The sequence below is a fragment of the Centruroides sculpturatus genome, unplaced genomic scaffold (assembly GCF_000671375.1).
Source record: "Centruroides sculpturatus isolate CEXI.00-Female unplaced genomic scaffold, Cexi_2.0 scaffold1524, whole genome shotgun sequence".
NCBI lineage: Eukaryota > Metazoa > Arthropoda > Arachnida > Scorpiones > Buthidae > Centruroides > Centruroides sculpturatus.
Genome location: NW_019387049.1, coordinates 88,956 through 116,848, shown reverse-complemented (window position 1 = coordinate 116,848; position 27,893 = coordinate 88,956). Strand labels below are relative to the sequence as shown.

The 27,893-nt window shown below is 28.8% G+C and overlaps 2 protein-coding genes across 2 annotated transcripts in view; one reads left to right on the top strand and one right to left on the bottom strand.

The window, feature by feature from the left end:
• The window catches only part of LOC111616093 (reticulocyte-binding protein PFD0110w-like), a 57,561-nt gene extending 34,233 nt beyond the window's left edge, over positions 1-23,328 (top strand). Inside the window, exons 14-30 of the mRNA XM_023357526.1 lie at positions 2,660-2,899; positions 3,125-3,543; positions 3,646-3,730; positions 3,797-3,919; positions 4,003-4,128; positions 7,601-7,726; positions 7,809-7,979; positions 8,058-8,182; positions 13,240-13,309; positions 16,099-16,182; positions 16,262-16,343; positions 16,704-16,843; positions 16,931-17,050; positions 17,124-17,326; positions 17,398-17,624; positions 17,700-17,793; positions 22,350-23,328. Of these exons, the coding sequence (XP_023213294.1) occupies positions 2,660-2,899; positions 3,125-3,543; positions 3,646-3,730; positions 3,797-3,919; positions 4,003-4,128; positions 7,601-7,726; positions 7,809-7,979; positions 8,058-8,182; positions 13,240-13,309; positions 16,099-16,182; positions 16,262-16,343; positions 16,704-16,843; positions 16,931-17,050; positions 17,124-17,326; positions 17,398-17,624; positions 17,700-17,793; positions 22,350-22,362 (2,448 nt within the window). The 3' untranslated portion in view covers positions 22,363-23,328. The remainder of the gene's footprint in view (positions 1-2,659; positions 2,900-3,124; positions 3,544-3,645; positions 3,731-3,796; positions 3,920-4,002; positions 4,129-7,600; positions 7,727-7,808; positions 7,980-8,057; positions 8,183-13,239; positions 13,310-16,098; positions 16,183-16,261; positions 16,344-16,703; positions 16,844-16,930; positions 17,051-17,123; positions 17,327-17,397; positions 17,625-17,699; positions 17,794-22,349) is intronic.
• A 281-nt stretch (positions 23,329-23,609) lies between these two features.
• LOC111616091 (calumenin-like) overlaps positions 23,610-27,893 on the bottom strand; it is a 12,018-nt gene continuing 7,734 nt past the window's right edge. The window contains exons 4-6 of the mRNA XM_023357525.1: positions 24,586-24,828; positions 23,890-24,092; positions 23,610-23,818 (exon numbers count right to left, since the gene is read on the bottom strand). Coding sequence (XP_023213293.1) covers positions 23,714-23,818; positions 23,890-24,092; positions 24,586-24,828 — 551 coding nt within the window. The 3' untranslated portion in view covers positions 23,610-23,713. The remainder of the gene's footprint in view (positions 23,819-23,889; positions 24,093-24,585; positions 24,829-27,893) is intronic.

The following is a 27,893-nucleotide window of genomic DNA, read 5'->3' as shown; positions in this document are numbered from 1 at the left end:
GTGATCCTGTAAAAAAACTGGTGAAACCAGGTTGATAAAGTAAAGTTCAGCAAAAACATCTAAGTAAAGGAAACTTTTGAAAGTTGTGGCATAAGCATATTTGAAGCAGATTTGACAGTAAGACTCAACATTTAAATAAAGTGTACAGACTACAACTATAGGAAATTTTAAATGAAATAATGTCACAATGATAATAAATAGGAAAAATAAACACCAGCACAGCAAAAGATTTCCAGCTCTACTTTATGCCTTAAAATCGTTAGAAGTAGTTAAATAAATAAAACTCAAGCCAAAATCATATATCTGCTTGATAACAAGCACTGAGTTCAGCGTTAACACGATTTTCTTATATCGCAAGTACTTTCAACGAGTATTATATCGTCGTCCTCAGGCGAAAAATAATAAATTTGAAAAATAGAACGTGCAGAGTGTTCCAAGTAGAAAACGGTAAATTTTTCTTGTCAATTTTTAAATTATAACGTTTGGTAATTCCGTTGGTAACGTGCAACAAGCTTTTGTGGGCGTTCGAAAGATCTTAAATCCACTCGACTAGTGTTCCAAGTAGAAAAATTTACCGTTTTTTACTTGGAACACTCTGCATGTTATATTTTTCAAATTTATTATTTTTTGCCTGAGGACGATGATATAATACACGTTGAAAGTACTTGCGATATAAGAAAATCATGTTAGTGCTGAACTCAGTGTTTGTTATCAAGAAGCTTAAAATCGTTGCATGTGCAGTACATTAATTTGGCTGAACGTTAGAACATAAACAATATCAGTTAAAGAAATTTTATGGGGCAATGGATTTATGAGTCAGTAAAGGGAGATAAAATCAGGGGAGGGGCAGGATGTTCAGGTTTCCTGGTAGTTAAGCATGTCCTTGTAAATTTTGCATTTATAGAAAAATGATTAGAATTGGTTTGGTTTATTTAATTACAGCAAAGTGGTATGTGAGTGATCTGACAAGGAGGATGCATCCAGAAATAAAGCTGGCCCCATTTAAGTATTACTAACATGAAGAAATCATAGGAAACTCCACATAGCCAGTTTATTGGCCACGCGCAAACCCACGACTGACTACCTGTGTTCAGTGGTTTTATCCACTTAGTTACTGAAGGGTAGAAACATTGTAGATCTATAAATTCCCACTGTCATCCATTTGTCTCTGTCCTTCCTTAAACTCAAGAATGGAGTTAGATAGGTGAAAGTCGAGGCCAGATATGGAAGTCGTAAAAGAAAGAGGACCAGATTAACTATATATGAACTTCTGATTTGTATCACAAGTCACATTTCGATTCAAAAATTTTTTTTCAAATGGAGTTAGATACATAACTGGCATGACTCTATTGCTAACAGGAAAAAGTATGATGTACAGGGACAAAATATTACTGCACTTCATGCAGGCAAGTGCTGTGTGTTACCTGTTGCAGTAATGGCACAATGGCTCATCTATTTCATGCTATATCATTGCCACAGTAATTCAGTGAATATAATATATATTTTTAAAAATTATATTCAGTTAATTATTTTGTTAAATTTTTTCCCAATAGATGGTGCTACATGTAAGCCAGCAATCAAATGTAGACAGAAATTAATTGATATATAAAAATCCAATCAATAATTTGGGGTGGGATGTACAATGTTATTTAAGTTAGAAGTATTTAAAACATAACTACCGAGTTTCTAAGCAATTGGTTGAACGGCTTAGGCATGCATAGCAAACAAACAAACATCTTTATTTATATATATAGACTAATTCAATAATTAACCATATTTTTATTTTAAAAAGAAATATGTTATTTATATTACAAAAAAATTTACGTTAATTAAATTGTAATATTATAAGGTATATTATATCAGTCAGATGGCCAAGCCAGTTAAAGCATTGGCCTACTTCTCTGGGGGACTCAGGATCAAATTCAGATGAGCAACCCCAGGAATTTTTTGTAGGTAGTCTGTCTGAGGTCTGTTGGCCCCTGGTTGTCCCCATTGTGTGCTTGGTCAAACTCTTGAGAGGCATGATTAAAAGACCCTCTTTTACTATGTTTACATGACAAAAGTTTATTGGGGTAAGATTTATCCCAATTAAGTTAACCAGGAGTAACTAGAACGTAAGTTCAGATAGTTTTTATACAGAATGCAACTTGATTTAGGTTAATGTGACATCATTCTTTCAGTTGTTAATTCCAACACAGGATTAATGTGCTGACTTGTCACTGATCTGCTTTAAAAAATATTAAATCAGTTGCAAAAAACAGTGTTAAAATAACCCAATTTTTTTATTAGAGTTTTAATCAGGATCAGCTAATTCCATTCTGTTCAAATGAAAAAAGTTAATTGGGTTCAAAGCCTTGAATGAGGTTAACTCTCCTCATTTATATATAGTATTAGTGTCCACAGAATAGAAAGAGATCAAAGAAAATGTTATATTGGAATATAGTTATTATTTATAACTCATTAAAAGTTTAATAATTTAAAAATATTTAATATGATTTCTGAAAATAGGTTTGGAAATATTATAAAATATAAGTGTATAATAATTTACTTTTATTTAATATTATAAAAAATGAAAGAAAATTTATATGGATTTAATTTTTATTATTAAGAATTTGAATTAAATCACTAAAAAAAATGTGTTTAATTAATTTATTGCTAGGATGATTTAAACAATAAAGTTGCTGAATTATCAGGAAAGCTTGAAGTAGTTCAAGATAAAAAGAATCAAATAGAAAATCAGTTACAGATTTTAGATAAAGAGCTGCAAAAAAAGCAATATGAATTGAATAAATCTATAGAGATGCATAATGTACATATTAAAGGAATAGAATTTGAAAAAGAAGAATTACGAAAAGAAGCAAAGTCCGAATTAGATAAGAGGCTTGCATTAGAAAATAAAGTAAGAGAAAATAATTTATTATTTCACTCATAATTAATAAAAATCAGTTAAATTTAAAAAAAAAAATAAAGTTTAAAAATGGAACTTTTTAAATGTAGTTTTTTTAACAAATGAAAATACATATTTTTACATAAATTAAATCTACAAAGAACCATAATTTGTTAAAGTAGTGAAATATATAGGGAGAGATAAATTATGATTTAAATGATATATTAATTGTTTTAGGCTATTGAAACATTTCAAGAAATAAATAAATTGAATTCCGAATGCCAAAATTATAAGCAAATGATTGAAGCATTAAAAATTTCTTCAGTAAAAGAATCTGAAAATTATGAAGTTTTAGAGAAATTACGAATAGAAAATCAAGACTTAAAAAGAGAATTAAATGATATCAAAAAATTATATGAATATACAGAAAATATTACAACTCAAGAAAAAGAAGCAGCAAAAAATACATTATCGTGCATAAATGATGAATTACAAAAGACAAAAATTCAATTGGATGATAAATCTGTAAAAATATTAGAATTACAAAAATCAATAAGAGAGAGAGACCAGTCTGCTTTTGAAAAAGATTTAAAATTTAATGAATTAGAGAAAGAAAACTCTTATTTAAACCAAAAAGTAGATAAATTACAACAAAGGTAATATTTAAATAAAATAATTTTTAAAATGGAACTTTTATATCAACTTTAAAAGATTGATAGAAATTTATACATTGTTGTTAAAAGTTCTTTATTTAATAGGTTTCTAGCTCAACAAAAAGAATTAAATTTCTTAAAATTGGAATCAGAAGATAATGGAAATAATTCAGCAGAACTTTGTGCTAAGGTAATTTATATATAAACATTTTTGTTTCAATATACAGTAAATTAATAACGTTAATTATAATTTTAGATTGAAATACTAAATAAACAAATTGATTCTTTGAAATTGGAAAGATTTCAATTAGAAGAAGAACTTGCAAAAGAAAAAGATTATTCTAATATGTTAAATTCTAAAATTGATACTTTTAAAAAGGTAAGTGGCATACTAAAATCAACCTAAGATATAAGAATTAAAATCTATTATATGAAAAATTGATTCATGAATATTCTGTATAGAATGAAGATAAAATTCATCAACAGATTCATTTGCTGAAAGCAGAAAAAAATACATTGCAAGAAAAACTGTCTAAAGAAAATGAACATTGTCAATCTTTACATCAGCAATTGAAATCTTTTAATGAAGTATGATTAATTTATTAAAAAATTTAATTAGATGATACTTTTTAGTAGTGCATATAATGATCATTTTATTATTCTTTTTACATATATATAATTAGTAAATTTAGAATATTTTTAAATAAAATTTAAATATATATACAATTATAAAAGTTTTTCAAAACTTTTGAATTTTTATTTTTCAAAGATTTCAGAAAATCTCTAAAATAATTGATATAGCAGAAATTTTCAACAAAACTATCTTCTCATTTTTCCATTATATTAATGCATGCTATAAGTTTCTATCAATGCTGTAATTAATTCTATTTTTGATGAAAATTATAGAGTTTGATATTTTAGAATAGACTGAAATTATACAATATAAGATCTGAAATATATGGAGAATGAACCAAAATTTACATATTTCTACACTTTTTAACTGCAGATATGATCAAGCTGATATTGTAATATTTTTTTACTATAAAATAATTATAAATTTATAATTAATCTTAGTTGCATGAATTAGAAAAAAACTGCATGAAATTGAAATCTTTATAGAGATCTGAATTCTAATTACATTTTAATGTTCATGGTTTTTATTGAATATCATTTAGGCTATCATTTTTGATCCCTTATCTATGTTGATAAATTACACTGTAGATTATACTTGCTCATAATGGGCCAAACTGAGCCAGTCATATAGTGGGCTTATGCTTTGTATTAACAAATAAAATTAGTCTTAGACATAGGTTTGTCAGTTCTTTGAACACTTGATAGAAGTAAATTTCTCTGTGGTAGTTACAGTTATTGGTATTTGTTGTTACAATAGTATAGCTTTAATGATTTTTTGCCAAAATGAAAAATACATGTATATTAATTTATGGACCAAACTTGATTTTCTCCATCTGCTTTTTATTTTTATATGCTTATCTTTGCATAATGACTTTGATGCTACATCATAATAATACATAAGAATAATTGAATTACAGTTGAACCTATTTACCTCAAACATCTTTATCTCAAAATTTATTTTTTTCCCTGCATTTTCAGCATAAATTCAATATATTTTCTATGTATACTAAATTGCCAAACGATCGCTTAAATATCGGGCTATTATATGGCTAATTAAATGATTAGAATAAAGTAATTTGTCATTAGAGGTAGGCGTTAGGTGCCATCTCTTAAGTAAATTAATAATTAAAATTAAATAAATAAATTATTAAATTAATTTTAGAACCTTCTGGAATAAAAGAACTGGCCCGGGACGGGGCTTGAACCCGCAACCTCCACTCGCTATGCGGTGCGCTTGCCAGTTACGCCACCCGGACCCCGAGTGAGTCTTCGCTTCCAGAAGTATATTAGATTAGATACAACCTTACTTGGTTAAATACATCACTGACTGGGGACGACTTCATCGCCCACGACCCCCAATATTTAATGGAGTTACCCGGAGTTACGCGATTTTCAAATCTTGTCGATTCATCTTTTGTTTGAGCGTCACACAACTCTTGATTACTCACTCCCCCCACAATATTGTTCAGCTTACATGTTTGGACATCTCACATGGAATTGACATATAGCTACAATTTATTTTGTGTTATTTATTTCTGTGTTTGTTATATTTATGGAGACTTGAGAGACTTTATGTGGTGATTTCTTGTAACCGTGAATGAATCAAAAGACGAGATAAGATTAATGAGAACATTTATTAGCTTACATACATCTGACTTGGATTTTACACAAATTGCAAAATTATATCCTGACTTGCGCAGTTATTGCTCAGTCCCACCTATCANTGTGGTGATTTCTTGTAACCGTGAATGAATCAAAAGACGAGATAAGATTAATGAGAACATTTATTAGCTTACATACATCTGACTTGGATTTTACACAAATTGCAAAATTATATCCTGACTTGCGCAGTTATTGCTCAGTCCCACCTATCACGTAAGTTTGGGGTATTACTGTATTTAAAATAAAAACTATTCTAAACACTATTCACATTATGAAACAAGTTTTTAATTACCAATATTTTATTGAAGGATTATGCCTATTGAGTTAATTTTAATGGGTTTTTTACCAATTCATTGAAAAATATTAGAGTCAAAAAAATGTTATATAAATTTTTAAAATTACTAATGAATCCAGTGGTGATATTCGAAATATTTAACAAAGGGTTTGCTAACAGAAAATTTTTCCTTAACAATTTTTTTTCACTCAAATGGTGCATTAGCAACATTAGCGCAAAAACTGACCTTAAGAAAATATAAATAAAAAAGTTGCGTTCGCAAAATTAAGTCAGTTAAAATTTAACATTGTTTATGCCAGAGCTATATTTTTTTTTATAAATAATAAAAAAGAGTGTTCAAAATGGTTTATTTTGTACATATTTTAATATTTTTCATTCAAAATATTTTATAAACATAAAAATTGGTTTTTTTTAATCAGAAAAAGTCATAGGGAAAGCAGTTACACAAGAAAAACTTTTTCTAAATCATTTATTTTATCGTTAGGTATTATTATAATAATAGATATAATAATATAAATAACAGATGTCATCGTCTCTCGAAATACAATATCTTTCTTATTTCGCTGTCGATAGCTCGACACGTGTTCCGCAGCCATCTTGCATTTTCTCGCGCGCGTGGGATTGTGGGATCTCTCTTATGACTGGATCTAGTTTCGAGAACTCTGTCGAGTCGATTGCGATTGAACCTCGTTTCAATCTCCACTGAAACGAGGTTCAATCGCATGGTCGATGGAGATTGCACCAGGCGAACATGGTATAAGGCTCTAGTAGTGTTACAGAGTATAATACGTATATTTTAATATATTTTTTAAAAGAAACAAAACCACTGAGAAACGTTACGAGTATTTAACAACGGGTTCGGAAAACTTTGAAAATGTTAACAACGGGTTCGGCCGAACCTGTGCGAACCCGCTGAATATCACCACTGAATGAATCAATTTATTTAGTTCTTACTTACTTTAAAAACATATACAAAACTAAATCTGTATTTCTTAAATTAATTTGTCCATAATGGAACTAAACTTTTACCATTTGAATTCATGTTAAAAGACAGTTTTTAATTTCATTTTTAACTAAGTTTCAAGAAAGAAAATGAAATTTCATCTCAATTATGAATCTAAGATTACAGTTTGAATTTTATTTGATAAATATATCTTCTTTTGAGTTTTATGCATTTTGGAATCAATAAAACATCTAAAATATGTTGTTTAAGAAGTAATTTTTGGTTATTACTTAAGAATTAATACATATTTGAATCATATAGCATTTCATGCCTATTCTAGTAACAGCTTGGTCTTTCAATGTTGTGTTAAAGTCAGGACATTTGTGGCATTTTACAGGAAAAGTGACACTACAATTCTATACACTTTAACACTGAATTTAGAAACTGAATGAATTAGTTTATAAAATTATTATTAATTTATTTATGTTAATTTGTGTATATATATATTTTTGTGTATGTAATTACAGAAAGAAGAACTGTTAAACGAGAAAGTTGATATGTTACAAATGCAAAATAAACAATTGGAAGATGAATTAAGTAAAGAAAAAGAACATTCTAATATGTTAGATAACAAACTTGAGACTTTTAACCAGGTTAGTTACAGAACAGTAATTTAATAATTTAAAATATGTATATTTTTCAATGTTTGTTTGATAAAAAACAAAAATATTTTAGAATCTCAAAAAAATGGAAATGTTGGTTGAAAGTCTACAAACAGCAAAAGAGGAGTTAGAATCAAAAATTAATGTGGATGGATCTTTTAATAATAATTTAAGTAGAAAAGAGATTATTTGTACAAATCATTCATCTCCTGATGATAATTCTGTTTTTCAATTAACTGAAAAAGTAAGAGGATTTCTTCAGTTTTCTACAAAACAAATATTCACTGTTTATTCAAAATGATAAATTAAAATTTATTTACAGTTAAAAGTTATGGAACATGCAAAAGAAAAAACAGAAATGCTTCTACAGAAGGAAAGAGAGAAGTCTTATAAAGTTATGAAATTAAAACAATCATCAGATATACTTTTGGAACAGGAAAATTTCAGGTTTGTTAAATATATAATAAATTCAAAAGTAAATGTTTTAAAACTAATCCAAATAAAACCAGATTTCTTGGGCTGTCTGTAATTTTTAAAATTAATTGAAGACCTTTCAGCAAGAAAATGTTAACTCAGTCTCTTTGTTGAACATTATTGAATTTTTACGCATACAGGGCAGATTTTATTTCCAGATTCATAACTCATGACTTTTCATAGATTGGACTATCAAGCCCTAATATAGTTAATCATTTGCACTCTGCCCTCAATACAAGGCAAATTTGGAACTTTAGAATAACTTTCCAGGAACTTGAAAAAATGAGTTAACTTGTTTTTGTCCCAAGGTCTTTAATAATTAATTTAAAGACTTATCATTATAAGAATTGATTTAAACAATTATATAATTATAAATTCAGAAATTTGTCACTATTAGTTATGTTTATATTTAATATATATTAACATANCAATATTTATAGTGATTGTGTTAAGAATTTAAAAAATGAAAATGTTGTTTTGGCCCCATCCTTAACAAATAAACTTTTCCACAATATTAAAATGAAAACTAATTCAGATAAAATTGATAAAAAAGACAAAATAGGAACTATATACAAAATAAATTGTAAATGTAATAAATCGGAAACTTATATCGGCAAAACAGGCCGTAAATTAGAAAAACGCATTAAAGAACATGAAGCCGCCATTCGATTAAAAAATAGTAACTCTCCATGGTATAACCATGTAATACAAAACAATAATTGTAAGTTAGATATTAATAGTGTACAGATATTACATAATGAAAGAGATATATACAAGAGAAAATTTAAAGAACACGTTGAAATTATAAAATATAATAGAAAAAACAATAATCAATTAATAAATGTGTCTAGTGGTATGCAAATTGATCAAAAATGGTATTCCGTAATAAAAGAAATTAATGAATGACGTCATGAAATAGAAGGAACGAGTCACTTAGAATTACTCCAACAGTGTACTTGTGAACAGTTACTATCAGAGTGGTTTATAGTGTGCAAAAGTCTGTTAAATAGTTACCAGTGGAGTGTTTTTATTGTGTATAATTAATAAAAAAGACAGTTCATGGACTATCATAACATAGAAAAATACACACGGTAAGTTTTTTAAAATTCGTTTTTATAACGTTAATCAAGATCTACATCTGTAATTTTTTTAAAACTTATTTAGATAATTTTTTGAAATTTTTGTAGATTTTTAAAAGTTTTATTGAGTATAATTGTTAGATCTAATATAGAGTAAAATTTGTTACAGCAAGACATAAATAAAAATAATTTAGTGCGCTCAAGATGAAAGTGCTAAAGGGATGTATAAATAAAACTGTGTACTCAAATGGTATTGTAATACTAAAATATTTATTGTTATGTTAAATATTTACTTGCAGAAAAAGTTTATGTAAACTTTTGTATTTTATAGTACTGAAGAGGGACCTTTTTTAGAAAAGGACCGAAATGCATCTATAGTAATAGAATAAAGTGAAATCATTGGCTAAAGCTGTGTGATAGTCTACCGCCAATATTAAAATTTACATTTTAAGTGCGGATTTACAAAGACTTTACAATATATATATAACAGCAGTCATAAGAAATTTAATTAAAATATATATTACAGATTAGTAGAGAAATAGTAATAAGTGAAAAATATAAAAAAAATAAAAATATGAAATATATAAATATATTGAAGCTACAAAATGTCTTCATTTTTCATTGTTCACTACACCAACAATGGTCCAAACAATTTACTTACAAAGACAACCTTTTATTTGAGGCTGTACCTCTACAATAAAATGCAAAAGGGATAAAAGATTTTTCTGGTGATTATTCCAATGCAATAATTCACAATACAATTCATTAGAATTAAAAATTAATAAAAAGTTATTCAATGAAATATATTGTTCTCTTTAGCGTAATAATTCCTAAATACTGATTATTTCTAACATTTTCAATTCTTCTTCAATCCAGCACATATCATAACTAAACACTGATCTACGTACAGGGTGTCCAGAAAGGGCGAGTGCAGTTTAAAAGTAAAATAAATTAAAAATAAAAAATGTTCAAAGAAAGTTTTGTTTTTATTTTCAATCTATGGTTATTGGAAAATTATTTACTAAAATTATGTTATCTAAATGGCATCCGTTACACTCCTGGCACTCTTCTAATCTTAAGCGAAGATTTCTCAGTACACGTTGACACAAAGCCTGAGATACCGATGCCATTTCTGCTGTGATATTCTGCTTTAATTGAGTTAATGTCCTTGGCTTATTTTCATACACCCTCTCTTTAAGAAATCCCCATAAGAAATAGTCCAGAGAACTCAGGTCTGGACTGCATGGTGGCCAGTTAACATCACCTCTATGTGAAATTAGCTTATTGGGGAATAACTCCTTTATGGTTTCAATTGATTCATGGTTTCAACAAGATGGTGCCACTTGTCACACATCAAATTAATCAATTGAAGCCGTAAAGGTGATTCCCCAATAAGGTGATTTTGCAGAGGTGATGTTAACTGGCCACCATGCAGTCCAGACCTGAGTTCTCTGGACTATTTCTTATGGGGATTTCTTAAAGAGAGGGTGTATGAAAATAAGCCAAGGACATTAACTCAATTAAAGCAGAATATCACAGCAGAAATGGCATCGGTATCTCAGGCTTTGTGTCAACGTGTACTGAGAAATCTTCGCTGAAGATTAGAAGAGTGCCAGGAGTGTAACGGATGCCATTTAGATAACATAATTTTAGTAAATAATTTTCCAATAACTATAGATTGAAAATAAAAACAAAACTTTCTTTGAACATTTTTTATTTTTAATTTATTTTACTTTTAAACTCCACTCGCCCTTTCAGGACACCCTGTAGTTTGAGAAATCTAATTTAAAGTATTCCTATGCCACATAATTTTCATCTTTGAAGAAATAATTCATATTGTGAACTGTTTGTTAGCCATGTTAAAAGTCATGGCTTAGACCTAGATGTACAGACATATCTAAATATCAATTTAGATTTTGTTTCTGTAAGCCCTTAAAAATTCAATTTTCTAATGTAAAGCATGTAATCATTATATTAGTATATATCATATTTAAATAAATAACATTTTTCACTTTATTTCACAATTTATAATTTTTGTATAGATAGCCAGATAGCTGCATGGTAAGATGTCAGCCTACTGTTGTGGGGAACCAGGTTCAAATCCAATCTGGACTCCATAATTTATCATGGGCATTATGGGTCAGAGCTTCATTAACCTTTTACTTATGTTGCTAACATTATTATTGTTAGTAAGCAAAATTAAAGCAACTATAACATTAATATACCAGTTTCCCTATTGAACAAAGTGATCTCTATAATACATATTGTGAAGACCCAACCGAGGTCCGAATCATGTAAATCGCGATATTCCTATGATTAAATAATAACGATAGATTAAAAATGAGAAGGGGAGGAAAATCCCTTAATCTAAACAACGCGGCACAAAATGTAGACAACGAGTCTCGGATGACTCGAACACGTGTTAAACGAACTGTCGATGTCAGAGTGAAAAGTTATAAATCAGAGACAAGTGGTCATATGCAGGTAGAACTTTGACCCCCGCGCTCATAAACAGTCAATCTAGGGAAACAATTTCTGAAAAGAGGGAAAGATTTAAGAGAGATAAATCATTGCATATGATCGTTCGAGTACCCAGATGACAGAAATCGCGAGTAACGGAGTTAAATTATGAGCGCGAGTCTTGCAATTTTGTCAACATCCGACAGAACGGCGTCGAGCAGACACCTGGAATCGGACCTTTCCCGTGACCTGAGGCGGTCTCAGTTTATCCCAAAACAAAAGAGAGACCAATCGGGAAGCGAGAAAGGGGATGAAGGGCCAATCGGAAGTCCGAATAGTGGAAGAGAAAAACTATAAAAATCCGAAATCCGAGGTCAGGGGGGCTCTCCTCCGACTCCACGAAAGGTAGTGACTTCTATTGTGGTGTGTCGTCGCAAAGGAACTGTGGACTCCGCCGCTTATATCTTCCGATCGTCCGCCGTGATCAGCAACAGCATCTCGTCCACCCCGGGGCTACGACCGACGCCGAAGTTCTCACACTCCGCATCTTCGAGGGAAGAATCTAGTGAAGGACTGTCGATTGCCGATGTAAGCATATATGTTAACAAATAAACGGCTTTCTTGTGTAAAACACTTGTCGTCATTTGACTCCTATGTCACCGCCCACATACAACCTTCCCTTAGGTCCATCCTGATGCGGGATTAATAGATCTCACCTAGGAGACGGCAACCTTACACAGGTGCCGTGAAGTGGGTTTCAAGCCCCCTATCTCCCCCGGATCGGCCATCTTACATATGTTTATCTTTTAAAAACATTGTATTTTTAAAGTTGTTGTGTTGGAAATTTATTTTTAGAGAAAGATCAAATTAACTTTACATAAAAGTAAGAGCATGTAAGGAACTTCACTCGTTTTTATTTATCTTACTAATCATTAATTAAATCTCAATAGCTGTGTTGAATAATTCATTATTTGGTAGAATATTATACTTTAATATTAATGTATTGATTACTAAAGAAAGGAAGATAACAATGAAAAATTTGTTAAATAATTTATTTTTGAAGGTATTATGTTGCAAAACTACAAACGTTAATGCGTGAAATACATTATAAAATGGAAATAGCAATAAAAATTGCTATCCAGTTTTATTATTTGAAATTTGTATTGATTTTTTTATATTGATAAAAAAGATTTTTTCTTATTATACAATAATTAAAATTCATTTTCTAAAATTGTTATAATTTATAAGTTGCTGCTACAAGTTTAGTTACACTTATTGATATTATTGACATGACAAGACAACAAACTTATTACAAATATTTAAAAAGTTTAATATAATAAGTTTGTCATGTAATTTGTAAGTACATTATATTTGTAATAATTTATTAATCTAATAAATCTTTTTAATTTTAAATAAATCTGAAATTTTGATTGGATTATGATAGTTGAAGTTATTGATTTAGTAAGAGATGGAAAATATTCAAATTTACAGAATTCATCAATTAATGGATATTATATCGAAGCTAAAAACAGAACTTGCTATGTCAAATAACAAAATTAAGGTGAGTTAGCATTAAAGTAAATATGTCATTATAATTTAAATGTAAAATTAATATTATACTTAATTATTTAAGAAGTTTAATCTTATCATGTTAGCATATAGAAAAGATTTGTTCTGTTTATCTGACATGCACTAGTAATTTTTTAGATACAGCATTTTGGATTCAAGTATTGAAACAATTTTTTAGTGTCATAATTATATTTAAAATTTTAGAGCAGGGCTGAGTATATAAACAGTCTTACATTTAGAGTTGATGATTGTCAATCTCTTTCCTTCATATATATATTTCATGAATGATTCATATATATAAAAGAAAATTTGTTCAAAACAGAATGCTTTATAGAGGTTTATTCTATTAAACGCGGTAGCATTTGCAGCTATGCAAAAGAATCAATTGGAAACATAATACATTAGCCAATTAGATGCACTTTCACACTTTCAAGCATGAGATAGATTTAATCATTCTGACATCAGATATATAATATCACTTTGTTAGTTATCAAAAGCAATGAATCTTAGCAGAAGCAGCAAATATTCAACTTATTGGAATTTTCTTTATCAGCATGATGATTAATTAAAGAGATGTCTTTGTTCCCATAGTAGCTGCCACTATTGCTCACTGTTCCAACTGGATACTTGCAAGTGGAATTAATACTAATGAGTCAACCATGATTCAAGCCCTCAAGTTACACTGTTAATTATGATTTAGAATTTAGCTGCAGTCACGACATAAAATTCCACTCAGGTTGGGTTATGTTATGCATGTGATTCTTAAAAAGTTTTCCATTTTCATATTAGGTTTCTGTATTATAATAGTATTTTTTATAATAAGTCATTCTATTCCAACATTTATTTATCATTTAGGTAAGTTTTCATTTTTTTAGGGGGTTTATCTTAGACAGGCATTTTATGGGGCTGCAATTTGAAAAAAATCATAGACTTATAAATTTCCATTGTCATCCATCCATCCATCCATCCATCCATCCATCTTTCTTTAATCTCGGGAACAGAGTTAGATAGATGAAAGATGAGACCAGTTATGGAAACCTTAGGGGCAGGAAGCCTCAATTAACTATGTATGAACTTCTGATGCAAACAAGAAGTCATGTTATTTCAGTTCAAAAATTTTTCTCTGAAAGATGTTAGATAGATGACTGACATGACTCTACTGTTAAAGGAAAAGTATGATGTACAGGGGCAAGCCACTATTAATTTGATTTACACAAGTTTGATTTATATTATTCAATATGATACTTTATATGTTAAATAATTTTGGAATACAGTAGACCCCCTATAACACAGTAGATACGTTCCATATTATATGAATTCCGTGTTGTATGAGTCACTTAAATACATGAGCCAATTACAGCCTGGCACAAGTGCAGTTTAGCGGCTACAGCTGTTTGAAAGGTTTTCTTCCATAAAATTAATCGATTCTAGACTAATTTCACTCAACATTTCCAAAACACGTATAATTTTTTGGGAATAATCCATATAAACTATGCTATAAACAAAAAATTGTAGGATTATTTACCGAGCGCGCGTTGTTTGATGATGCCATTGGTTAAACTTGTTTTCATCGCACAGCAGCTCGTTGAATGGCGGGCGCGTGTTTCCTGATAAGTTATTTTTCTATGAAAAATTTGCTGAACTTTGGAGACATCATTAATATAAATATAATTTTTATGGCCTTTAAATAATAAATGGTTTTTAGTAAGTCCGCTGCTCGTTTAAACTCAATGGTTTGTGCAATGTCTGTTATTGGTCCAGATTCGACCAATCCTATCGCAACACAAGTCGGCGATGACTTTTTACCGTGTTATACGAGTCTCTTTTAGCATGTTATACGAACACAATCTCAATTTTTTTGCTGTGTTATACGAATTCATGTTATATGAACCTGTGTTATAAGAGGGTGTACTGTATATTATTTTTAAAAATTATTTATTTATTCAGAATAGAAAAAAGTTTTCATTTTGCAATTCTTTTTGATTGTCTATTCAATATAATATTATAATCTTTTTAATATCTTTATTTGTATAAAGAGGAATCGTAAAACTGTACAGTATAAACCAAATCCAACTTCTTTAGTCAATTAGTAAACTAAATTATCAGATTATTTTTGAGCCATGTTAAAGTATAACCTAAAAATAATCCAAAAATTCAGGTTTCTGATTGACAAGAATTTTTTATTTTATTTTATTTATGATTTTTATAGAAATCTTTGAAATTAATTTTGTTAATTTATGGAATCTGTTAAAGAAAAGCTGAGTTAAATTCATTTTTGTGATGTTTTTGGATAATCAAAATATTTTAGATTAAGTTTGAAAAATGGAGAATGCATTTTTACATAAATCATTCTGAATTTTAATAAATATTTTCTAGTCTTCCTATACATTCTATACTATACTATAAGATTGAAAGAGGCTGAGTATAACAGCATTATATCTGAAATAACTTTAACAATAAAAATTTATCAAGTTTATAAGTTAATCAATGTTTGTTTATTTATTTAATACAAGATACAAATACCCTTTGTACAGGGTGTCTCCACAAAAGACAAATATAGTACATATAATACAGTAAAAAGGTAATCTCTGTACAAAATCTAAGTCCATACATACAAAAACAAAACATAATATACAATAAGCATTACATATATGCAACATCCCGTGCATAATACAATTTCAGTACATAAATAAAATCTCCGGTACTAATCAATGTTAAGCAGCAACATTAAAAAACAAATTATTTGAAGTAAATCAATTTTTTTTTCCATTTTTTTGACAGAGTTTGGATAATTTTACTCATGATTTAGAACAGAGATATCAAAGAGAAGAATGGAGAACAAAAATTGATGATCTTAATAAACAAGTAAGTATTTATTTCTTTTTCCTACTTTATTTAAATATATATATATATATATATTTAATTAAGTTTAATTACTTTATAGATTGAGCAACTTCAAAAAGAGATGGGAGTTGAACGAAATTTGAGATACGAAGCAGAATCAAAATGTTCTCTACTGGAAACAGGTAAAAAAGTATTTTTAATTTTTATAATTTGCAGTTTTAAGTCAAATCTTATGAATCTACTTTAATTGTAATTTTTTTCAGAACTTCTAAGTTGATTTTGTTGCCACTTAAACACTTAGTATTATCTGTTAGGTAATGAATTTTGCTAGAAAATAAAATAAAATTAGATCAAAATCATTGCATATTGGCAAGCTCTAATTTTACATACCTGTAAAATAGAATTTGATGTTTATAAATATATTTAATTTTCAAATTTTGAGTTCTTTCTGCTATTTATTTTTATTTAGTAATGTATGCCATCAGTTTAATGCAAGAGAATGACATAATTAAAAGTTACATTCTGTATATTTTATAATTTAGAACTGCATTCCTTACGCACAATTCAGACCACATTAATTGAAGAATTATTAAATGAATTAAAAAGGGCTAAGTCTCAAAATAAAGATCAAAGGATGGAAACAAGTCCAATAGAATCTGGATATAAACAGTTGGAAAATAGGGTAAGATTTTAAAATTTTTACCTGTTCATAATTGTTTTATAATTTGAGTTTTTTGTTTTAATATGCATAATATGAGATTATTTTTAGAATCATGAGGAGATTTACCATGTTCTGAGAGATATCAGTTTACAACTGAGAAAAAATCAACAACAAAAACCAGAATTGCCAGAGAAAAATGATTTTATAAAAACGAAAAATAAATTAATGGTAATATAAATTTTCTTTATTAAGAAAAACATCAAATTATAACAAGCAGTGATTGTTTTTTTTCCATCTCTAGAAAGAACTTTCTCAATTACAGTCTTCAATCATTAGTAAAGGACAAGAGTATGACATTTTAGAACAGGAAAGAGATCTTCTGCAGAGAAAATATGAATTCGATAATTCCAAAAACCCTGTTCAAGATATAGAAACGCCTGTTAAATTATCCAGCGAGAATGAAAGACCTAATGTATCGTTTTTAAATTATGTTCCTGACAGAAGGTTGTTTTTAACTTTTATTACTTTGTAACTTTTTTGTAAATACAAATATTTCTTAATTGTGTTGTTTATAGATGGAGTTCCATTTCTTCTTTAAATAATATGCCAATAGACAGAAGGAATTCATCAGATATTCATTTACAATCTAAAGACCCGCCTCCTCTGAGGAATAGTTTTTCTGTGATACACACGCCAACAAATTTACAGCTACTTAAAGAGAAAGAACACGATAACTCTAATAAAGTTTTACCAGAGTTTCAGATAAAATTAGATAATGCCATAACAAGACATTTAAATTCTGGTATGGTAATTCATACATTATTATTTACTAGAAATGATAACTTTTCAAATAATTTAACTTTATTCCATTTTTCAGGTCCTAGAATAGACATTTCTATTCCTCCTCGCCATAAAAAAGATGACGAATCTGCCAAAGATTATCTCTCTGCTTTAAAAAAGAAATATTTTGTGTAATTTATATTCTAAATAGTGAATTTTTATAAAAAAAATAGACGTTTTTCCTTATTTATGAATTTTTCATTTATTTATATAGAAAACACATTTCATTTGTAATATAATTATTGTAATATAATCCAGCATTATTGTGTGTATAGAAAGTTGTAAATTCAAGAGTTTTTTAACTTTTTATGAAATAAATATTGTAAATAGTAGTAATTCTCATTATTATTTTATTAACCCCAGAAAAAAAAAACAACCTTTAAATCACAAACCAATTGAGAATGTAAAAAATGAGAGTAATAAATTGAAGTTTGTATTTATGAAACATATTTTTTTACTCTAATGATTTATAAGCCTTCCTCATTGATATTAAAATATAATATAGAACAGTTCGTTCAGAATAAATGAACAATTTACAAAATCTAAGGAACAGAAAAGTATTAATAGTTGCTAAAATTGAGACTTCAATGATTCTACCCAATGAAGTTTTGCAAACCATTGAGGGCCTAGTTTCAAATTCTGAAATCTCCACATATTGTCTATTTTTGATTATTGATATGGTGTGAATCTTTGTATGAAAAATATTCAATATATACCGATTGGGAAAGAACTTCACTAGATCTTCACTAACTTGTTGAGTTGATTTCCGTGTGTATCACAATTCGATGTAGTGATCCAGGTTCGATGGAAAGCATACCTCCACACTCAAATTGATAATATTTACAGTTTATTTACAGATTCTATATGCAAAAAGTACAAGTTCGAAAACATAATAAACAGGGTTTATCAGAATAACATTTTAAAAATTTGGGGGATCGTAGAGGATGAAATTTTCAACGTTGTGATATAAGCCGGAAATGTGATATAAAGTTTCTACAGCAGTAGGAAGTGCTTGACCGCCCTTCACTTTGGTAGTTAACCTTCCGTCCATTGACGTCATGTTATTGTTCTTGACTTCTTCCTCTGAGGTTATGTAAAGTCCCTTGTGTATGCAACACCTGTAGGAACAGTTCATGAGCTTAGAGTGCATTTTTACAGTATTTAATACCATCAGATGGGAGCGTGGCATCTTACAGAGAGTTGGACAAAACATGGTTCGTCATTGCCCATTATGAAGTTGGTGGTCATCACATTAAACATTTACTCTAAAGTAGTGCAGCTGCTGATTCGATGTACAATTTGATTGTACTATACTATTTTGTCAATAAAACATGTCATAAATACTGTATTCTGCTGTTTCATTCAGCATACCGAGTGCAAAGTGCTATAAAAACTTTATATCACATTTCTGGCTTTGGGTTCCTTATATCAAAATGTTCAAAATTTCATCCTCTACAACCCCCAAATTTTTAAAACATCATTCTGATACACCCTGTATATACAGGGTGACAAAGCATGGTGACTCACATACTAGATTGGTTTCTGGGAACTATTAAACTTTGGAGAGGCCTCAGCTTGTGGAGTTGGCTCAACTGCACAGTCAGTCCAGTCTCTGCACTAACCCATCCCTGAGATGTTTACCAGAGGAGAACACACTCTCTACACTCAGCGGACTTCCCAAGTGCCTGATACTAGAGAGGTTGCGGCCGACGTTTTCATCGCGAAAACGTGTACGTCGGACGTTCAGTACCGCTTTCCTATACGCCTAGAAGTTTGACAATGGTGTTTTGATAGTCAGTGGAATCGTGCTCGACATTCCAAGCATCATTGTCAAACTCCTAGGCTTACAGGAAGGCGGCGCTGAATGTCCGACGTACACGTTTTAGCGATGAAAACGTTGGCCACAACCTCTCTATTACCGTGTACCAGTCTCTTGCCCTTCTCTCCTCCCTCTCCCCTTTGTCCCGCAATTTAAGGGTTTTTTGGACAAACTTCCAACCAATCGCAAACTTTTCTTGCCTGAACAGCTTTAACTTAGGTGTGCTGTTATCAAACGAGAGTCAAGCTTATAGTAACATCCGCCGCTTTTTTACATTCAGTTGTTTACCATATGGCAAATGGTCAATTGGACAGGTGGGTCCAATTGACAAAGTCGGCACTTCCTTTGTTTTCCCTCTGTGCACAAGTTAACACCTTACAAGTGGTATATTATCCAACCTCACATGGGTCCAATTGACAAAGTCATGCTTCTTTTGTTCCCTCTCTGCTAAAAGGTCAATACTTTACACCGATCAATAAAGTAACTGCCTTAGTTTCATCTCCCAACTGCATTCAAAATACGTTGTTGTTTACTGCCTGCAAGAAGTGCCTTAAACAAAAATGGCAACTTTGCTATAGAGAAGGTGTTCTGTGTTCTGCAGTTTGCAAAATTGGAATCATTCATTATGCAATACGAGTAATTTGCACGAATTGTAGAATTATGGCTACTATGGGAGGAGTGATAATGGATATGTTTTAGTGAGTGTAGGAAGAATTTGAGTATCAGTTGGATGTGTGCCGTGTGACATGAGGTGCACACATTGAGAAATTGTAATGGGCAAATGTAAAATTTGGACAGCTTTCCAATGTTTTAATTACATGTTTTCAGATAACAACATAATTTAAAATGTAACATTCTAACTAATTTATTTGGAAGACCATGTATTTACTATACAATATTCTTTATTATTTAAAAAAATGTTAATAAAAATAAATTAGATATTGCCAAAGTTTGCTATCAAAATCAAATCCAGTAATCTTCATGTTTTTCCAAACTCAGCGATCTATCTAAATTATCCAGAGTGTAAAATTTTATTGTATATTACTATCCTGCATTGCTTTGAAATTATAATAGTGATTTGAGATTATAGTTTCTTTACTTATTAAATTATTGAGGATTTGTCTGTAAATATGGATACAAATGAAGCTGCAGTTCATTAATTTTTTCAGTAATGTCAACAAAGATTTGAAAATGAATACAGCAATCAGATAAGTACAAAAGAAGCATTGCTAAGAAATTTAGGTGAGTAGGCTAACCTAGCCATCTTAATCCCTACAGCATTAACTTCATTTACATATAGTAGAACCTCAATTATCCGAGTAACGTGGACCGATGCTACCCCAGTTAACTAAAACTTGGATAAAATAAACAGCTGTGGCCATTTCAGATTAAAAATTATTTCATATAAAACTTTTGTATTCATATCACATTAAATTCACTAAGGTATAAAAAAAGCTTAAATTGGACATGTGAAAATTGTTCTTGTTTAATCATTTATTATACAACTAATACACAATATTTTTAAGAAAAAATAATATGTATTATGGTAATTATATTTTAATCTTGTGGCCATAACATCTTGCAAGAATGAACAAACTCCAACTGCTGCTGACCATTGCATAAAAAGGGACCATTCTTTTCTCCTGCTCATCTGGACTTAAAATGCTGCAAGTGCAGATATTTTTGTAACTTTAGGGTTTTCCTGCTACAATATGAATGAACTCTCAAATTTATTTCTTCTGATGTGTGTGGAATTAGTTCTTATCCACTTAATATTTTCAAATTTTGGAGTTTACAATGCTACAGAAAAAGTAGAAGTGTCTTTTGTAAGAATATTTTACTTTAATATTTAACCTTGACTTTCATGAAAATGAGATACCCTTATCTTATATCTCTTATTCCTTTAGTTTTTCTGTTTTATGTTTCTCCTAATTCTGCAGTTTTTCTATCCTAAATTTCAGAAATAGTTTGGTAAATTTGATCCAATCCATTGTTTCATTAATCTCCAAATTCAGTTATATCAAACTTAGCAATGTTTTTGATTAAATATGGAGATTTTTATGCATATAAACATTAAATATAAATTGGGTTTGTGAGTTGAAGCCAAATGATAGCCATATTATAGTCTGATAAATTTGCTAATGTAATTAATTAAATACTAAATAATATGCTTACAGATAGGCAGTTATTATAATAACTGCCTGCCATCTTGTACTAGATTTCATAAGTTTATTATAATTATTAAATCAAATTACTTATTTAATAACATAGCCATATTATAGCCTATAATTTAGCAATTGTTTGGCTTTAACTGCAAATTTTTATTTCAAAATCAGCAATCTTTTACAATACTATTACAATTAAAATCTATAAGAATTTTTAAATTGTAAAGAACAAATATATAAAATCGAAAACACAAATGAGGCAAATGTAGTTTTTATGCTCTGTTTTTTTATTCTAAAAAAATTCTGAAAAGTGGACATTGTTGACTTTGAAACTCGCCCCTCAATTGACCAACTAGCTAAGGCATCTCGCTTCTTAATTTTTATTTACAAGTATATCAAAATATGATTCATTTAAGTAAATGATTGGTTTTAAGTTGCATACCTTATAATATTTTCATGAATTTGGTCCTTAACTTTCAGTAATAAGAAGAAAAAATCCAAATTTACAGGAGGGGAAAAAATGCATCATCTCAATATAATAACTTTGATAAAAATATGTTGTTACATGCATACACTATTTTTATCATCATATTCTTATGCAACAAACTGTTTTTGCATGTTAAGATAACCTTGTTATAAAATATAATTTGTTTACATTGAGAATAGGGGAATTATTCACTATTAACAAAGTTTTATTTTTCAGATTTCAAATTTGAAATACGAGAGACCTCATTTTATGACTTGTTCTCTTTACAATCTTCCACTTTTACATCTATAAGTTATCTACAACACAAAATGTTATATCTTTTCTATAATCAGCCATTCTAGTGTAGTATTGTATAGTTTACAGAACTTTTAGAAACAGACCCTAAGTTAACAACAAAGAATTTGAGAGACTGATTTGCGACAGCTTACTTGATGACAACTATCAGATCATTAAAGTAAGAATCTATTGTATTTTCCTAATTCCTAACCAAGTGGAATTTCTAAAATTTTAAATCATTATTTGTGTGTAATTTTACCTCTTCCCATATATAACTGTTTAATCATTTTATGCCATTTTAAATTTCTTTGAGTGGAAATTCTTGTATATATATATATCATGTATCAATAGACAAAGTGTTTGTTTTACTCTCAAAGTATTGTAATTTTATTATTACTTACTCATGTATTAAAACTAAATAATCATGAACAATAAATTATCTCCAAAGTGGAAATGAGAATTCAATATCATTCATTGACTACACTGTATGTCACTGAATTACATTCACATCATATTTGTAAGATAATTGATATTTGTTAAATGAATTTTGCCATAAGATTTACTATGTATAATGTACTTGCTTTGTAATGTAACATTTTTTATCAAAATTTATTTTAATTCTACCTCTAGTATTAGAGGTAAAATTACTATTACTCCAAATTAATTAATGTATGAGATTATTCAGTACATTGTATTTGCTCAGTAGGAACAGGATAGTATAACATTATTAAATGCATCAAACATATTAGATATCTAAACAAAGTAGTGTTTGTCCTGTGAGAAAGCAGCATAATGTTTCTGTTAAAATTAAAAATCAAAATAATTTATAATGCACATTCTGATATTAAAGGAAATACATTAAATGCAAAAAAGATCATTCAAAACTAAGATTTATGTCAATTTAAAAACAGAATAAGATATTGTTTAACGGTGCATCAGAAGATTAATTTTATAACAATAATAAAAATAAATATTTATTTACAAATAAGTATATTTTAGATTATTTTATTGCAATTAAATTTGAACAAAGCAAAAATAAAAAAAATTTTATTGTTGTGTCATTTAATATTTATATGTAAAAAAATTATTTAATTTGATTTTGTATCTAGAGGAAGACAAATTTTACTGATATTATAAATTGTAATATAATTTCTGCTTTAAGCATATTAAATACATTAATTTGCATAAATATACAGTTGCTTTCAGCATAGTAAGGTGTGGATTTTATTAAAAATAGAAAAATAACAAAATCGATATTCTTAAAAGATTGGCACTAAGATATAAGTTAATTCTTTTCTATTAAGTCAAAATTCGTCGTGCCTGACTAGTGCTTCTCCAAAATCTGTAGCTTGGCTTCCTACAAATAAATCATATTTATCTAAAACTTCTTCTTTACTCAACTTGTTATCCTGGAAATAATTTTAGATTAAGTAACTGGATTAATAATTAATTAATTTTACAAAATACAGTTCTTGTTTACCCTATTTGCATCCGACTCGTAAACTAGGTGTCGGGCTTCGGCCTCACTATGATCATAGTCGTCGGGTAAAATCCAGTCACGGACTTCTTCTTTATCCATAAATCCATCTTTATTTTTGTCTCTAAAATTTGAAAACTGCTCTCTCTCATTCTTGACCCAGTCAGGTTCTTCTTCATCAGATTCGGCATTTGGATACATATCTCCTAAAGTGTTAAATTTATTTATTAACTAATCTCATCATGAACAATACCCATTACAGTAGAGCATCGTTTATCCGAATCAATTGGGGACTGGGGTGGTTTGGATAACTTATTTTTCGGATAACAAATCATGTACGAAAAAATATATTAATTTATCCCATGTTGAAATTTCTCTCGTTGCGTGTCGCTTTGCGTTGAATTTTCGTCGATGTTAAGCCTAACGAAGACTATTGTATCGTTAAAAATTATTTTTTTATTTTGTACAAACAAAATAAATTTATTGAAAAATATAAAAACAATAAAAAATTATACTTCAGATGTTAATTTAGTATCAAAAACGTAAAATATTTGAGTAGCCCGAGAAATAGCCGAAGATTGCAGCGCCACAGCACTAGCGAAAATTTAAATTTGCCGACTTGAATGCTTTCGGATAATGGACGTTTCGGATAAACGACGCTCTACTGTATATACATAAAATTTAAAAAAACAACAATACCAATATATTCATCTAATGAAATTTTTCCATCCTTATTTTTGTCAATATCCTCCATAGTTTCAATTATAACAATATCTCTCATTTCTGGTGTTTCTTCAGGATGTAAGAAGTTCAAAAATTCTTCTTTCGAAAGTGCATTATCACCATTTTTATCAGCTGCTGTCCATCTTCTCTTGTCTCTTTGTAACATTTCTTTATAGGCAATAGTATTTTCATCATCATTGGTATCAATTTCTTCAATTCCTATAGTAGCAATATTACTAATTAAAATTCCAGTAATAATTTTTAATATTATAACTTTTAAACTTAATTTTTGTTAAATTAAATTCATCTACAAAAATGAATATATTTTAAATTAACTAAAAATTAACTATTTTATATACACTTTTTAAATATTATAATACAGATAACCCCCGTATAACATGGTAGTTACGTTCCAAAAAATTGCCGTGTTATGCGAAACAAAGAACTAATACGAAAAGGAGGGTTAGGTTCCAAAAATTAAAAAACATGCTATTATATTTTCATAATTAAGATAAGAAAATTTTAATAAAGATATTTAAGTGATACATATTAATATGAATTAAATAATGTTTTCTTCGTTATCACTAAAAGCACTATAAACTGAGGATAACTTGCCAAAAAGAAAACAGCAAGTTATCCTTATCCTCTAAACATTTTTCTGTATTATCTTCAGATTTATGCATTATCTTCAGATACCTTTTGCAAAATGTATGTAATTTTAGATTGCTTGCTTCTAGTTAAAAGATCTTTATAAATTTCCTCATATGATGCTAAGCACTTATGAAGAATAAAGCAAGTATGAAATAAGGGAAAAACATCTGGCAACATCAGAAGCAGAAATGTTGAAATCTTGCAACATTGAAACAAGTTTCGAGAAGGACCATGTGTATCGACAGAAGGCAAGAAAAGAAAATTTACATACTTAAATACTAATAGTTCACGAAAATTATTATTTTCGTGAACTATTATTACTTAAGTATGTAAAAATGTATTACATTTCATGTTGTACGAGGGTTTTACCCAATTTTCGAACCATGTCAGAGTGAATCCATGCTATAACAGTACCGTGTTATACAGGGATGGTACCAATTCTCAAACTGTGTTAGGGTGAATCCATGCTTTAGAAGTGCCGTGTTTTACGGGGGTTACCTGTAATTTGTCATTTGATTTAATTAAATTTAAATTTAGGAGGTACAGTGATTTTTATAAGAATAGACAAAAGCAGAGTTTTATAATAGGTATTTGAGTGTAGAAAATGTAAATTTGTCTGTACCTCTAAGAGTAATGTCATTTCATAACCCAATCATGAATAAAAGCAATTAAAAAAAACAAAAGTTTATTATTGGTTTTAAATATTTTAAACAAAGCAGTAGCAATAAAATATCTAATAACACAAGATGTGTATCTGATTATTAATCTTTAAAGCTATTGGCATTCAAAATTCATCCTGTTATTCTATTTTAAAGATATAAAATTATTTTAGATTAAAAATTATACAAAAGTATTTTTGTTTATTTTATTATATATATATAAAAAAATATCCAAACTCGTCAATGTTCTCATTTCAATTTTGCATGGTCATTTAATATTTATATGTAAAAAAATTATTTAATTTGATTTTGTATCTAGAGGAAGACAAATTTTACTGATATTATAAATTGTAATATAATTTCTGCTTTAAGCATATTAAATACATTAATTTGCATAAATATACAGTTGCTTTCAGCATAGTAAGGTGTGGATTTTATTAAAAATAGAAAAATAACAAAATCGATATTCTTAAAAGATTGGCACTAAGATATAAGTTAATTCTTTTCTATTAAGTCAAAATTCGTCGTGCCTGACTAGTGCTTCTCCAAAATCTGTAGCTTGGCTTCCTACAAATAAATCATATTTATCTAAAACTTCTTCTTTACTCAACTTGTTATCCTGGAAATAATTTTAGATTAAGTAACTGGATTAATAATTAATTAATTTTACAAAATACAGTTCTTGTTTACCCTATTTGCATCCGACTCGTAAACTAGGTGTCGGGCTTCGGCCTCACTATGATCATAGTCGTCGGGTAAAATCCAGTCACGGACTTCTTCTTTATCCATAAATCCATCTTTATTTTTGTCTCTAAAATTTGAAAACTGCTCTCTCTCATTCTTGACCCAGTCAGGTTCTTCTTCATCAGATTCGGCATTTGGATACATATCTCCTAAAGTGTTAAATTTATTTATTAACTAATCTCATCATGAACAATACCCATTACAGTAGAGTGTCGTTTATCCGAATCAATTGGGGACTGGGGTGGTTTGGATAACTTATTTTTCGGATGACGAATNAAAAATCTTAGATATACACAATTTTTAATAATAAGAATTTACAAATTAAATTCTAAAATTTTAGGATGAAAGTGATTGATACCAAATAATAATTGTACACTCATCCCTTGGCTCTTACAAACCTCCTTTAATGGATATCAGAAGCAATGGACAAAATCTAGAACAGCTGATTCAGTTTGAAAGTCCTGCTTCCTATGACAGAGTTTGGCAGCACTCAACATGAGCCACTGTTTCAGGAGCTGACTGCTAGTTGTCACTTTGTTTACATGTGTGGAACCACATGTGCTTCTTATTGATTCATGGTTTTGCCCCCTTTTTTGTATGTCAGTACAAAAAAAGTATGTCAGTATGTTATTTGTTATTATTTTTCATAATTTTCTTTACTGTGTCTTCAGGAGGAAGATTAGAAAAGTGGAAAAAGGTTAATTCCTCTTTCTTTTGTAATGTAATTGTGGCTATTAGTCACTGCAGACTTAGTTTTGGAACAAAGTGAATTGAACTGATGTTACTTACCTCTTACCCCTTTTTATCCATTAAAACAAGGGATGAGTGTATATTTTTTTTTTACTATTTATTTTATGTTAAGAAATTAAGTTGATACTTCTAATCAATTCTATTAAAGTATCTACATCATGTTTTCATATTTATCAAATTTGAAACCCTAATGTAATTAATTATGTTTTGAATTGACAATGATACAATAAGATAAGTAACAAATAACTATTGGACTAAATATGTAAAGTGAGGATAATATATTTAATTAAAGTAATTCCAGACTTTAAAACTGTATAAAAAGAGAAAATAAATGCAACACATACATATTGCATGTATCTAATTTATAAGAAAATACAAAATAAATAAGAAAAAAAATGTTAATAACTCATTTCTGATATTTAGTTTTGATTTCTAAATTTTGTGTGAAATATATTTTTTTAAAATATATATATATATTTA